The 15,782-nt window shown below is 40.6% G+C and overlaps 1 protein-coding gene across 1 annotated transcript; it reads left to right on the top strand.

Moving 5' to 3' along the window:
• Window positions 1–6,518: 6,518 nt before the first annotated feature.
• LRRC30 (leucine rich repeat containing 30) lies at window positions 6,519–7,559 on the top strand. Its single transcript, XM_009872578.1, is given in 1 exon segment — window positions 6,519–7,559. A coding segment is annotated over 1 exon segment (1,041 nt).
• Window positions 7,560–15,782: the final 8,223 nt, after the last annotated feature.

Consider the following 15,782-nt stretch of genomic DNA (forward strand, 5'->3'; position numbering starts at 1 on the left):
CTGAATTAACGATCTAGCTTAAATCCCATCTGTCTCTAAACTACAGGTTTTACACTTAGGACTCCATGAAAATGTTTCTCTCTGCTCAGGACCTTCAGAGTAATTTCTACCTTTTGTTTCCAGAACAGACCATGGATTTCCAGACTCCAGAAAAGTAAGTAACTCCAGTGACCCATTAAATATAAAATACTTAAAGAGTCTTTGAAGGAGGGACTGGGAGTTCTGCCAGCAGACCATAGACTCATGCTTATTTTTGGATTCTCTGCACCCACAGATGTTTAAGAAAAACTTGCTAATTTGAGCAACAGCTTTAGGAGAGGTGGGGAGGTGGGGATATTCCCTTATCCCAGAGTGACACATCGGCCCTGGTCACAAAATGCTTCAGAGATCCGGGGACTGCACAGCCCAGGCAGCTCAACTGAATCTGCTCTGAGCACTGAATTATGTCTGGGAGGAGTACCCCAAAAGGAAGACAGAAAGAAAGAAAGTAAAGCAGTGATGCATTCTGCATGAAGGCCAACTGAATAGGCATGCGATGAATACTGACTCCTTCTGTGAGACAGGCCAAGAAACACCTTTTTTCAGTTCAGAATAGATTTAGGCAAGAAAAATTCAGGCTCTTTCTTTTACTTTCCAAGAACTGATGTTTTCTTTCTTATGATGTATTCAAAATGTAACAAAATTACCTTCCAGAGCTCTATGAAAAAGATTACCTGAGGAAGAGGTGATATGGCAGCTGTTGTACTAAAAGGTGTTTCATCCAGACTGGACAACCAATTCCAACATTTTTTTTCAGTTTGATTCAGAAAGCCACAGACCACAAGTAGCATTCAACAAACATCCATATTGCTAACAGGCAGGTACAGGCTATTTTATGTGTGTTTATGAATGTAGATGTGACTGTTCATAAATATAGTGAAGAATAATAGAACAGTGAATGCTTTCTGTACTGCAGTGTTATCCTGCATGTAATGACTTCAAATATGCTTGCGAATGATGTCAAATCTCTCACCACACTGGCCACAAGAGGAGAAGGCAGAAACAGAGAGGCTGTGTGCAGGTGACTAGAAAAAGCACGACAGGGCCTTTGGTTTACCGCTGTGGGATGATGCAGGGCGTGTTCATGCGCGGAACTCTCCTTTCCTTGCAGAGGATTCAGAAACCACCAAAGTCAAGTGGGTTTTGGTGGTGCCTGGGAGAACTATAATGGACACGGGAAGAACCTGCACCCTGGAGGACATGGGTGATTCTGCAGTGCAGGGTCATGGGTTGCTTCTGCTCAACATAGCCAGACAGACCAGATATTTGGCTTGTGTACACATAAGGAAAGTGTGGCATAAGTAGGAGCTGACCAACCAGTCATTTATGCACTAGCTGAAATTTCACAATACTTCTACGAGTTTAGAGAAGGGTAATAAAACCTCCTGTAATTCCATGTAACATGAGAGTCATTGCTGGCTGCTCATGCTGCTTGTCAGGAGGAATCAGGCATGCCATTTCTAAGTCTATATATACACACAAAACCAAATGTCTTTCTTTTTTTTCTATACTATCGGTAGTTTGAGCTTGTCTTCTGTCAAGAGGTTTGCAGAAAAACTTTGTCAAAACTCTTATTAAATGAGTCCCTGCGCAGGCACTCGTTCACCTCCAGGTCCAATTCTTCATGGGTCAGGCGATCCAGCAACTCCACATGAGACCTTAATAAAACATTCCAGGAAAGCTCCAAGCACACAGGCATTAAAGGCTGTTAACAGCATCAGAATTAAAAAGAAATTAACAGGAAATCTCAAGTTGCCTTAAGAATTGTTCCTGTCTGGTGTCATATCTCATAAATCTCAAATTACCTTTGAAATCTTAGTATTTCAGAATAGCTGCAACGTCAACAAACCAGTACAAAGTAATTTAAAGCCTACAAAATTTGCTTCCTTAGCACTAAAATCGGAGGATGTCTTTGACAGCCTGCATGGCACTAACACTTTTAAAACCTTTATTTACTTCAGAGGAAAGGAACAACGCAAGAGAAGATGGTTCAGTAGCTGCAGTTGTATTTGTAGTGAATATTTCTCTAGCATGATTGTTGCTTTCTGCTGAACTGGAAACAAATTAACACTTTTTAATGAAAGCATCCTTCCTGCCACAGGAAGGTTTAGGTAGTTCCTGCATCCTCGTTTAGCCAGGTGTTTCTTATAACATCTAGGTAATGAATGAATATTTCTTCTGAAAGGGTATAGGTTGAACTTCCCAGCAGTTTAGAAAAGGTTATGCTTAAATATTTAAAATATTCCTTGTTATGTTAATACATTTTTTTTAATAAAGCTGAGCCAGAGGACCTATATAAGATTCCTTCACAGAGAACTCGAAATTTGCTTCAATATCAATTGTGAACCTATAGATATATGCTGATGAAAGTATAAGTGTCTATTGTACGCTGACCAATTTAAAAGACAATGACAGAATTTGATATTGCAGGAAAACAGAATTTAAATTCAGCATGTCAAGATGTGGTTTCATTAAAAGCCTGATGCTATCAGGTATTTCAACAAAAGCTCACACCCTATGGAAAAGTAATTATGTGATGATCTCAACTTTTATTTAAAAACAATGCAGTCATCTACTCCCCTCACTCAGCTGCAGAGAAAAGCTTGAAAATGTTTCCCAAGTGTATTCTAGAGATTCAAAACCTGCAGGCAAATAAAAGACCCTGTAGATAATAGACTTTAAAATTCTAGGTCTTTGTGAACTCATCTTACAGTTTTTTTCCAGGGCTGACAACTCTGCCTCTTTAAAAAAAAAAAAAATCTATTAATTTATATTGTCAAAAAAAGTCAGAAAACATAGCTTGTCATTTTTGTCAGCTTACAAGTTTTTTATCATTGCTAATAGTGCAGTTTCTCTCATTATACTAGACTACGAAGTTTGTCAGGAAGTTTCCTGCCATTTTTTCCCCCTGCACATTAAGGTTTTTGTTTAATCCATGAACCAATTATCAACTACACTGTATCATGTAAATCCTACTGATTCGGATTTTTTTCATCTGCTAAATTTCATGGATTCATAGAATGGCTTGGGTTGTAAGACCTTAAAGTCCATCTACCTTAAAGACCATCTAAAGACTCCCCAAGCCCCTGCCACAGGCAAGGACGCCTCCCACTAGACCAGGTTGCTCAAAGCCTCATCCAGCCTGGCCTTGGACACTTTCAGGGATGAGGCATCCACAACTTCTCTGGGCAACCTCTTCCAGTGTCTCATCACCCTCATAGAAAATAATTTCTTCCTAATACCTAATCTACATCTATTCTCTTTCAGTTTGAAGCCACTACCTTTTGTCCAATCCCTACACTCCCTGATAAAGAGTCCCTCCCCTTCTTACCTGTAGGCCCCCTTCAGATATGGAAAGGCTACTCTAAGGTCTACTCTAAGGTCTCCCCGAAGCCTTCTCTTCTCCAGGCTGAACAACTTGCATGAAATTAATTTCTGCCTTCTGCCAGGCTGTGTCAAGGCGAATCAGTGTTTCACAGGCCCAGCTGCCTAAAAGCGGCACAAAGGAATCGATGCATCCTCACGGCACAGGGCAGGGCAGGGCAGCAGGCGACCTGGAGAAAAAGGAACTGAAAAGTGCACGAACAAAACCGGTGCAGGACACCAACGGATAAGGGACTGCTTTTGTTCAGAAATTCAGTTCCTGAGATGTCCAGATGAGGCCACTGTGGTTTTACTATCCCGATTTCCCGAAAGAAATTTAATTTGGTTACCTCAGAGTTTCCCGGTCTCCACAACTGCAAGCCTGCTCAGTAGCCTATTTTTCTGTTGGAGAACAAAGAGAAGGAAATGCTGTTTTGTTTTTTTTTTCCTTTGTGCAGGGGTTATGATACTCGCAGAGGCAGGAAGGGAACCGGACAATGGAAGCTGCAGATGTGGAATTTCTCTTTTAAATCCCCTTTGCTGCTGGCTGACACTCAGTGGAGATCCAGCAGTGCACCAGCAGCAGATGCTGCGAGACTGAGGCAGAGCAAGCATATTTGTTTGATGGATAGCCCTGGGTGAAGCTTTCCAACAACAGCCCGACCCAGCCTGCACTGGGCGATCTCGCAGGCTTTGGTTTCAACTCAGAAGCATGATGCAAAACCAGGGAGGGGTACGGAGCGCTTTGGCTGAGTCACGCTCTTAGGAAATGGGGATTTCTGCGGCAAGAGGCTGGAATGGGCCCTGCCAAGTCCCCAGGCAGTGAACTCTGATGCGTTTTGGAGACAGGGACGACATTCTCATCCAAAAATATCTGGCCAGCCAGGGGACAGACTGTGGCCACAGGGTGACCTTGCCTCCTCTGTGGTTTGTTTTTGTTTGTTAATAAAAGTGACCTCCAGTAGGAAGAGCTCTGAAGTGGCCGTGGGGACATGTGTGAGCCCAGCCACAGGGAGGGCCACTGGGCTGAGCTGCAGCAGGTTCTTCACTTTAGTAGCATGATTAAAAGAAGGGAAATGCCTAACCTTGTAAACACTCTCTAAAGGGCTTTTTATTTCCCTTCATGGTTGCCACTGCAGAAGGAAATGGCTTGTTCAAATCTATTTAAGCTGTCTGATAATAGAAACATTTTTAAGAGTAGCTGGACAGATGATCCAGAGTCAGGACTCAGGAGAGCCTCTCCTTGCTTGGGCTGAAGGGCTACATTTTACCCTTAATTGTTCCTGTCACACAAGGCCAAATTTGGCCCAGGCTTGGTCTGCTACTGGGTTTCCTCTCTCCAACTACACCGCTCCTCTGCAACAGTGGCACGGTTATCTCTGCCACCCTGGGCAACACGTTCGGATGATGGTTAACAAGAACATTAAGTTAGAGCTTGTGGCTGTTTGCTTGCAAACAGACAAATGTTGGCAGAAAGTGCTTGCGAGGGAGGGATCTGCAGCTCTCAGTCAAGCTGCCAGCCTGCTCTAACCAAACAGCTACAACTGGCCTCAGCCCTTTTCAGGCTCATCCAGGCGCTTCGGGGAATGCAATATTTCAACCTCAGGACCAGTTGTTTTCATGCCACAAAGCCCTGTTAGAGGCACAAGTTTTAATTGCTCGGCTCACTCAACTTGCTCTTCTCACTGTGGTCCTGGCTTTTCTCCTGGTGTAGGACACCACTCACAAGGCACTAACATAGGGATGCCCCCTCTCTCCCCTCTCCTCCCAAGCAGGTACACCTCTGTGAGTCACTCAAAACCAAAAAGAAACTGAGTGGTGCTTGTCCATGCATAGCCCTTTATCATCTGAGATAATTCAGGATTTCAAGGTGAGACTCTCTGAAATAAGGTGGTGGGAAGAGTACATCTATCACCAAATCTCTAAGGCAGCAGCAAAGCAACTCTATCATCACAGATCCACTGGAGAAGAAAAGCCCTGAAATTCGTGTATCACTGCAATTTTCACCTAGTTTAAATGATGTCTGAAGTTTTTGCTTATCATCTTTAGGGTCCCTTTGAGTTTAAACTCACTGCATATTCCTGCAGCAATACAATTTCCTTTCATCAGCAGAGCCAGCTTCAGCTGTTGTCGAGTATTATTATACCTCACTGCTTCCTTCCTCTCCCATTAGTCCCTCTACCCCAGAATTAAATATTATTTGTAGTTCCAGCCATTTGACAGCAAGTCCTGTTGTATCCCAGAACAGCCCAGAAAGACAGGAAAAGGGACATCAAGTGGCTACATTTTCTGCAGCACGAAAGATCCAGAGCCCAAAAATCTCATTGATAGATGTGAAAGTAGCATGGGACATTTAGAACAGAGTAATTTGGGCAGAACGGTGCAGTGTGACAGCTCACACTTGGCAACGTGGGTAGCAAGCAAACATCCAAGTGGGTGCAGATACCACTGGAAAATGTCACTGCTGCAGCGAAGGTGGTACCCTTTCTGAAAAAAAAAAAAAAAGAGGCTTAGCATCAGCACGAAGGGGATATAAAATCTAACATTTTTATGAACATTAACCTTCTATTTAAAAATAAAACCACAAAACAAACAAAAAAACCCCAACAAACAGAAACATAAAACAAGGGCTCACATGAAAAGGCTTTCTCAGCATTTTTGCAACATGCAATGTTGTCTGGTGGACTGGTAACTACTTCAGTGAAATTAGGAATGTCAACATAAAAATGGTTGTGAAAATGTCCTTTAAATCTGAATTGAAATGCTGACTTCCTTCTTTGCTTGTTTTCTTCTACAGCTTGCTTGTTTGCTTTTTGAAGTCACTCTTGTTAATTGTCCTGCAGCCATGGTATGTACCAGATAGCCAAGAAAGCTGACATGGTGAAGTTATATACAGCATCCTTGTGACCTTTTTGCAGCGAAGATACATATCTGTCCAATAAAGCCCCAGCCAAATGACAGCGACAGCTGCCTTGTGGCATTCAGTTTGAATTGAACAGGTTTGCTCACAAGTCAGGAGCAAGTATTTCATTACAGACTGTGCACCAAGACCAACACAAGCCCCCAAAAGTGAGACTTTCCTTCAGCAGCTATGGAAACTTCCCTGGCGGACTGAGATGCACTTTACAAGCTCCTCCTTGTCTCCTTGCTTTGACTTTCCTGCCTTCTGCAAGCTGTCATCTGTTGGCATTTGCATGTTGGTGTAGGACTTGCAAGGAAAGAAAACCTCACTTCATCTCTCAGTAGAGATCCAGGGTGTTATGGGAACTGAGCACTCAAAGAACAAAGGGCGAAGGAGCGTGGTTTTTCTGAGGAAAAGTCCAAAGCTGCCTGCGTGGGAAGATGCTCTTCTCTCAGGGGAAGAGCCCAAGTCACTGCTGAAACGGGGATTGTGCTATGTCACCTTGAGCCTCATAATGAAAGGGATGACCAGCACGCCTGACTTCTTGTGGGGATTGCCCGAGGTGCAGAAACTGAACCTCTCACGCAACCAGCTGGTGGTGATTCCTCCTTCGCTGGGGAAACTGGACAGGTTGGTAGTGCTGAACTTGGGGGGCAACTGCCTCAAGTGTTTGCCTAAAGAGATTGGGCTGCTGAGGAACCTGAAGGTCTTGTTCGTCAATATGAATTGCCTGACAGAAGTGCCAGCAGAGCTCAGCTTGTGCCGGAAGCTGGAGGTTTTGAGCCTTTCGCACAACGGCATCTCGCAACTGCCTTTGAGCTTCACTGACCTGACAAGTTTGAAGAAACTGAACCTCAGTAACAACTGCTTTGTGCAAATTCCCCTCTGCATTTATGCACTGAGGAGCTTAGACTTCTTGCACCTAGGGTCGAACAGGCTTGAAAACATCGCAGAGAGTGTCCAGTATCTGGTCAACCTGCAAATCTTTATCGTGGAGAATAACAGCATACGCACCCTGCCACGATCTCTCTGCTTCATCACCACTCTGGAGTTACTAAACATCGATTACAACGCCATCCAGACTCTCCCAGATGACCTTTACCTGCTGCGCCGGCTGCCACGCATCGCCTGGAACCCAATGGACAAAGGCCTCCACATCGCTCACAACCCCTTGTCCCGGCCCCTGCCTGAGGTCATCGAGGGGGGGCTGGATGTCCTCTTCAACTACCTCAGGGAAAAAAAGGAGCACAACTGAGCTTCCGCTGATCTTGGGATTAAGCCTGTCATCAAGATAGTCGTATCAGGGTGCTTTCCTGCACAGACATTTCCATCTCATAGTGCTCAGATTTCGAAGACTGTGGATGGCTTTAGTAACAGTTGGAGGAAAGCAAGTAAAGTATGATGGTCTTGATTAAGTGTGTGAAGAGTAAACTTTCTGAAAATAGCCACCTCTCTAACCTTCAGTGTTGGTGTACTTGGGGTATTTTAGGAAAAAAAACTCCCAAAAAGCTTGTTTGCTCTTCATTTAACAGAAAAAAATTAAGGCAGACTGCTAGATGTGCAGAAATGTAAGTTTGCCGGCTATTGGGTTAGAGGAATATTCATATAAATTGGATTTACTCTATGTGATTGCAGCTGCACTTTAACTCCTGCTCCCTTCTTTATGCACAGATAAACAACTACATAAACAAACATTGCTATTTAAGTGAATGCCAAGGAAAATGTTAAATTTGCTTTTGGCAATGAGTGTATCTTGAGCTATATTAGCTCACAGACAGTATATTACTGGCCAGTTCAATACCATTTGCTGTTTACCCCGCAGCTGTGCACTAGCCTCTGTAAATTACAGGTGAAGATTGCCGCCAATGAGATGGTTTCCCAGTTCTTTGGAAGAAGACCCCAAACTTCCCCAAAGTCCCTAGCTCCTGAGACACACAGCCTTTTCCCACAAAGCCTCCTAGGATGCCAACAGTGACGCATCAGCTGGGAGCAGCACCCACATGCAGCAGAGAAAGGAACGGGAGCCCTCATTCCCTGAAATGAAGGCTTTCAGATGAAGTTTCTCGTTATGACATGAACAATTGCACGCCGTTCCCTTTCCAACATCTCTGCAATTGGAGCCATGAGGTAATTTTACTCAGGAGGCAGTAGGTCTCCTAAGGGAGAAATATTTCTTTCAGAAAAAGCAGCATCAAACCAATCATTGGCTTAAGTAAGAGCTTCAAAAACAAATACTTATTTCTGTGGTTTTCAGTATCAGCCAGTAGCATAAAAGTCAGGTCTTATGTGGTTTCTCATATTGATCTTCTGTGAATGTCCTTCATCAAAGTTTTCTCTGGTAATAAAGAGGCAGTATGAAAGAGCTGTTAACAATTTATGCAACCTGTTTTTTTTTGTTTCCTCACACCGATGAAAAACAGAAGCAACTCTGTTGAAAACAGTTGAGATAAATGCTTGTAATGGCAATGTAAAAGAGGAATTAAGAGCATCCAAATAAGAGTATCTAAAGCCACTTTTAAAGTGCTTTCTATGCTATGTCAAATCTCAAGAATCAATGATTACTTCATAAGACATAATCTGCTCAAAATTATGGAAGGCTGTGGAAGGCTGATAGTGCTTCTAGTGAAGTTAATGGACAATCCTTGGCTGAGGGAAAACCTCTTCAACAGACGTAGAGGCAGCCTGATAGCAACAGACAATTCTGTAATTCATAGGTACATGCAAGAAAATGCAGCACCTTTGGCCACACTAATATCAGTGCAGTATTGACCGTAGCAATGAAGAATCGGTGTTCACAGAATATTCCCCTCCGGCGCTACTTACCCTGATATTTTATTAGGCTAGATTGCTCTGTGTACTGTTTCTTATCTTAATAGAGAATTTCAGTGTTACGCCCAGGAATTGTAATTTTCAAGAATGCAGTCAAGGACAAATCTTATGTTTCTAGCAAACAAGAAACCTTTTAGAAGGGCACATGTGCTCAAGCATTAAGCAAACAAATAGACAAAGCAAGTAAACAAACAACAAACTGCAATTGTTCTGTGACTTTTTTACTTAATATATGCTTCAAATGCAAAGATAAGTTATATTAAGCTTTATATGTATTTATTTCACCCATAAAGTGAGATTTATAGCAAAGTTCCAAGTTTTTTAGTGAACAATAAATTAATATGTGAATCAATTAGTGACAAGAAATAAAGCTGCAAATGTTTATAGACAGATAATTCTTGGAGGGGATTAGGCACAGATTATTAACTTTTTTAAATGTCCATTTCATATCCCTATGTTTGGCATTCACGTAAACACTGCAATCCCTCAATAGTGCCCTACAGGAAAATTAGATGCTTATGGCGTTTATCACCTGAAAAGATTTTCCACATATCAGTATCCAGGATTATATGACACCAGATAGCCTCCGATATGATCTGACTAGAAGAGATCTGCACAGTAGTTTACACGGAATATGTGAGACTGGACTGTGTGTGCTCATTAGGAGACTGCTACCACGCATGGGAAATACTGCATGATTCAAGAAAGTGGTCTCCAGACAGGGAATTGGAAGGCAAATTTGACATAATTAAGTGAGTCTGAAAAAGCAGTTATAATATGAAGTGCAATACCAATAATTTAAAATTCAATTATTCAGTTGAATAGTAATAACCTTTTATTCAAGCTAATAAACCTTTGCAATCATATGAAACACATAGAAGTCTCTATCTTTTAAAACAGAATAATAACATTTATTGAATAAATGGTACTTTAATGTATAATTCAGATTTTACCATTAAGAAGATAATTTGTACTGAACTGCTTTAGTCTTTCTTTTATTCTTCAGTCAAGACCCTTATAAATAGCTTTCTCAGAGATCTCACATGACTAATGATAGTGTTCTGATTTTTTTTTGTAAAAAGATAAGACTCTATATCACTGTTAATGTATAGAAAATATGCATGAGAGGCAAATATAGAAAGACATACAGTCAGACAGACAGATAGATAGATAGACAGATAGACATGTATTTACATATGAGAAAAGCAATGTAGAGAAGGCAAGCAAGAGGAGCAGGAAGGAGATAGAAAGGATGATGTCACACTGGCCATAGTTCTGAGTAGGGCATTAGCAAAGAATTGGTGGATCTCAGTGTTGTCATCATATATTGGCTGTGCAGATGACAGGGAAAAAAGGAGCTGAAACATTGCAGGGACTGAAGTTATATCTCATAATATATGATGACAGCACCACTTTTACGCATATATGAAATAACATGATTTTGACTTATAATCTTTAAGAGAACTATATGCAGATTCTCACACTTGTTTCTAGTACTCAGAAGATTTCTCCTCCTAAGCCTCAAAAAAGCATAACTTTTGATGCATCTATTATTTTTGTTGTTATTGGTCATGATGTTCTTCAAAGGAATGGAAAAAGTGGGATCCACTCATGAAAAAGGATACTCTCTTGGCAGGATGAGTTTTCTACAGCTGTCACTCAGAGAAGCTCTCAGAGAGGTTAGAAAAATTCTTGATGTTGATGAAACAAAGGGTAAAGCAGGAAAATGAAGTGGAAAGAACATAGTCAGGGGCCAAACAGTTGGGATAAATGTAATATACAACAGAGCTCCACAATTTGTTCCCAAGCTATCTTCAATACACCGGTGGTACCTTTGATGAGGTGAACAGATTCCATCTATTTTAATTTTAAGTCAAAAAGAAAGCTGCATTCTGTGGAAAGTTTAAATTCTAGTCAACAAGCAAAGCCTTTGAAAAGTGGAAAGCTTTGGGCTCTTGGCCTAACTGAAGTTAGTGACTTCAACCTTTGATTGAGAAGAATACATATTAATCCTACGTGTCGCTGTAACACGTAGGCTGAGATATGTTGCACCTACTGCTCTGGGGCTACTGGCCAAACTTGCTACATGGGCAAACTTCCTTAAGCCTTTTATGACTAGTGACTTCCCCAAAACCACTATGATGTCCCAGCAGGACATCTTCAGAATCTGAGAAAATCTTGGAAATTGCTCTTTGTACGTTCTTGCTGCATATAATTTCCACAGGTAGAAAAATGATGATACTTCACTGGTACTTATGCTTAAGCAAAGAAAGAAAAAAGCCTCGAAAGTCTTCGCCACATGAGAAATACATAAAAGTAAATAATGAAACATAAAGAAAGCAAATAAAATTAACTAAACACATGGTCAGTATGATTTCACAAAATTCCAAGGGTAAATTTGCTGCACAATTTTCAGACAGCAATTCTTGAGTGGTTTAAGGACTGTTTTGGACTGCCTTGAACAGTTCTATTATGTATAATTAATACACATGAAAATAATTATATAAAAATAACAATACATAATAATTTCTAAAATATTAAGAAAAATATGCATATTACTGTGTCACATGCTTCTGCAGGCCACACATATAGGAGATGAAATCCTGAAATACTTGCAGCCAAAAGAGAACTTTCACTGACTGTAGAAGGGCCTGAACTTATATGAGAATATATACATTTACCTTTCTATATATGGCAAAACCAAGATTTAAAAATTCAGTCGATGTTTAAATGGGCATGAGAGTTTAGATATGTTGAGACAGAGCTACACTGTAATACTCACGTGTGGAGTAAGTTTGAAAATCCTTTCATAAAATTTCATAATCCTTTCTCTGCACAGGTAGAATGCAGAATAATAATTAGGAAAAAAATGAAAAAAAGGCACTGAAACAGCTTTCCTTAGAAATATATTAGTTATCTGAACACCGTGAAAGTTCCAAGAGGAAAATAAATTCATATAAAAAATTTTTTAAAGGTAGGAATTACATAAGAAATTTTTTTGTCCCTCCCAACAGTCCAGAGCAAAACAGACTGCTGACATCAGTACTTTTAAATTCTTCCTTCATTCCCTGCCCCAAACGATTTTGTGAATTTGTCTGTGATTCAACGAGGGCCAAACCACCCCTCAGCATTGTCCTCTGCAGCCCAGAGGTCCTGACAGAGTCCTGCGCTGGTACCCCAGCCTACCGCACCGGATTAATGTGAAGGGTTTAACGACAAAGCCTGGAATTTATACTCGGATATATGTGGAGTCATGTCATGCGTGGCTAAAAAGGTGGTTTCCAGTGAAGCAGGAAGTGTAGCAACAGCTTCAGAAAAGGTCACTGCGAATTATGCTGCCTCATAAAGTGAGCTTACCCAGGCAGATTGAAAAGAAGACCAAAGGTCAGAGCTTTATGCTTTCCTAGGGCTCATAGGAATTTCACATACCATAAATTCATTGACGGGTAGCCTGTTTTTAATTTCCACTTTTCAGCCATAAAAAAAAAAGGAGAAAAAGGAAAGAAGAAAAAGAAAAAAGAAAAAGAAAAAGAAAAAGAAAAAGAAAAAGAAAAAGAAAAAGAAAAAGAAAAAGAAAAAGAAAAAGAAAAAGAAAAAGAAAAAGAAAAAGAAAAAGAAAAAGAAAAAGAAAAAGAAAAAGAAAAAGAAAAAGAAAAAGAAAAAGAAAAAGAAAAAGAAAAAGAAAAAGAAAAAGAAAAAGAAAAAGAAAAAGAAAAAGAAAAAGAAAAAGAAAAAGAAAAAGAAAAAGAAAAAGAAAAAGAAAAAGAAAAAAAAGAAAAAAAGAAAAAGAGTCTCTTTCCTTTTTGATACAACTTGTTCAGGGAAATATTTGTTGCTCCTTTTTTTCCTATCTCCAGCTTTTGCGTCGTGGGCATATTCACAGAAGAAACAAATTACTTTTCCCATCCTGCACAGCCAGTGTTGCCAGGTGTGAGTGGGTGTGAAAATACACCGAGGGTCCAATGTCTCCCCTACCATGCAAGAAGGGCAGGACAGGGGAGGCTGGCAGGCTCCACAGCCATCAGTTTTTGTGATGGAAAATCTACCCAAAACAGGCATCCCACTCACAACACCAACTTTATGCACCTGCCTCAGAGGTTTCAGAGAGGAATTAGTCTCTGGACACTGCGTCCATGGTTTATAGAGAGACATGGACAAATTAGTCTTGGGAGGCACCGGGAAAGGAATGGTGCTGCAGTGCCCCGTGTCGTTCTGGGGTCTCTCCTTGCTGGCCAGAGAGAGCCCCCAAACATCTGCAGCCTCATGTGGGCACCTGAGGCACAGTCAGTGAGGCTGTAGGGTAAAAACACCTTCCTTCGTGTGACCTTGCCTCTGCAGCACGGGTGTGCAGGACATGAATCACTGTCTCTCAATATAACATTCAGGATTGCTGAGAATGAGTGAAAGATACATAAGAGAAACACCAACACATCTACAATGCCCTGTGCTAAATGCTTCCAATGGCAGGAAATGCTTTTTCCCTAACTACTAAAATGCTCCACCTCAGACAACAGTAAATAGGACACATTAAAAGAAGTCTCTGTAGTTTTTAGAAACAGCATTACAAAACCAGATAAAAGAAATTACAAAGTGAACAATAGCAAACCGTTAAGGTATAAAACCGTTTCCATCTAGAAAACAAAGTTATTCTCGATATACTTTCCTTACTTATTCTTTGCCCTTTTTGTTTTTAAAAACATAGTGGAAGCCTCTGTGTGTGGTTTTTGAATCTGTCCATGCATGTATACACATTTTCCCCATAGGAGACAACAGAGGGTATTAGTGGTTTTAAAATTGTTTGCCTGTGTAAGCAGACAAGTTTCTGACATAGAGTAATGTAAGTGCCTTGTGAATGTCACTGGCAGGGGAGCTGCAGAATCCGAAAGAATAAAACCTTCACTTTGGGAAATTCATTCCATCGAGTGTGCCTTGCTTAAGACAATGCCTTTGCATATCCATTTCTGTGCACAAGGGTCCTGTATGTCTTTCAGCACATTTACCTTTTCTTTCCAGTTGGAAAATAACACAGTAAAGAATAGATTTTAATGCTGTGCTTTTGTGTTCTGCCCACATACAAATTAAGTTACCGAGTTACTAGCCTTGAATTCAACTCATTAAAAAAAGCCCCACCCTCTAAGCGTATGTGCATGTGTGTGTGTGTGTTTGCGTGTGCATTTGTTTGGAGGTGTTTGGGAGGTTTTTACAATGCTTTGCAATGTAATAACTGAGGAATAAATGTGAGTTGACTGAAAAGTAGCATGTTCCTCTGCAAATAAAATTCTGGTAATTTAGCATCAAAGCAGGACTTAAATGGTGGAAAATTATATTGCCTTTGAATTTCTTATACATTAGTTTTTCTGGGTGTTTTTTAGTATTAGATATTACAAAGTTCATTAAGACTTCTATTAAACAATGTGGGAATTTAAAATATTGAAGAATTTGGATTTGGTCTTTTTTATTGGTCAATAAGGATACAAACAGTTACATTGATTTTCTGTTAGTCACTAAAACTTGGGTAGCTCTTGCATCGAACTATTTGAAATGCATACTTCAGCCTATCAAAGAGCAAGAAGACAGTCTGATCTGTCTGAGAAAATGTAGATACCTAGGACCAAATTGCATACTTTTGTAGTTTGGTTTGCTCTGGGTGTTTGTAGAAGGCTCAGATGGAAAAGTTCAGAGAATTTTCACACCCAGTTGTCTGGGGGTGAAACACAGCTGGTTCAAACTTCAGTTTAAATTCTGAAGAACTTTAGTAGTTGGCTGTTTATCAAAAGCTGATCTATGTTTTAACCTTCCCCTTTAACCTACACATTTTGTTTGGATAAATTAATGTAACCATCTTTGCTATGAGTCTCAATGGCCTCTTCTTATAGCGCGAAAACACAAGAACAGTGTGCCACAGACTTCAGGTACTACATTTTCTAGTCCTATTTGGAAGACCAGAGGTTACTCTGGCCCAAATGATCCCTCAGGACTTGGAGAAGGGAAAGCAAATTAATGCTTTTAGTTAGAATTGGTACGTTTTCAGTTTTGCAAAGCCCCTATTAGGGTTAGATTTGATCTATTTCTCATTTGTCGTGAAGTTAGGAACATACAGCAGTTAAGATGTTTCATCTTCTTTGGACTGGAGTGCAGGAGTGTGTGGGTGAGAATATTCATCCAGCATTTCTAAATCCTCATAAGGACCATCCTTAGGGGAGGAAGTAGAAATTCACCAGGGACTCAGAATTCTCTGTAGTGTATCAGGTGTCCATTAGTGAAGCTATTTGATGTTCTTTAGCTAGGCTAATATGTTGCAAAGCAATGACATTTCCAGACTTATCTGTGAAGCTAATAGCTCTTCTCACTAAGTCATTTTTACATTTACATCAATTTAGCATAGTCTAGCATCAATTTTCTCTTGCCAGTGTTACCAGGTGATGAATCACCAAACATGCATTTCTGCAATAGTCCCCCTCTCTCTTGTGCTCCCCAAGCAAGCAGTTGGCTATTCTGACCTAGGCTTGTGCGCATATTCAACAACAAATACACCACAGAAATGCCCACATTTGCCTTGCCACAGTTCATACTAGCATCAGCATATTTTAAAATATTAGATCATAGAATCATAGAACGATAGAATGGCCTGGGCTGGAAGAGACCTTAG

Source organism: Apaloderma vittatum, unplaced genomic scaffold (assembly GCF_000703405.1).
Source record: "Apaloderma vittatum isolate BGI_N311 unplaced genomic scaffold, ASM70340v1 scaffold9727, whole genome shotgun sequence".
In the NCBI taxonomy this organism is placed as follows: domain Eukaryota; kingdom Metazoa; phylum Chordata; class Aves; order Trogoniformes; family Trogonidae; genus Apaloderma; species Apaloderma vittatum.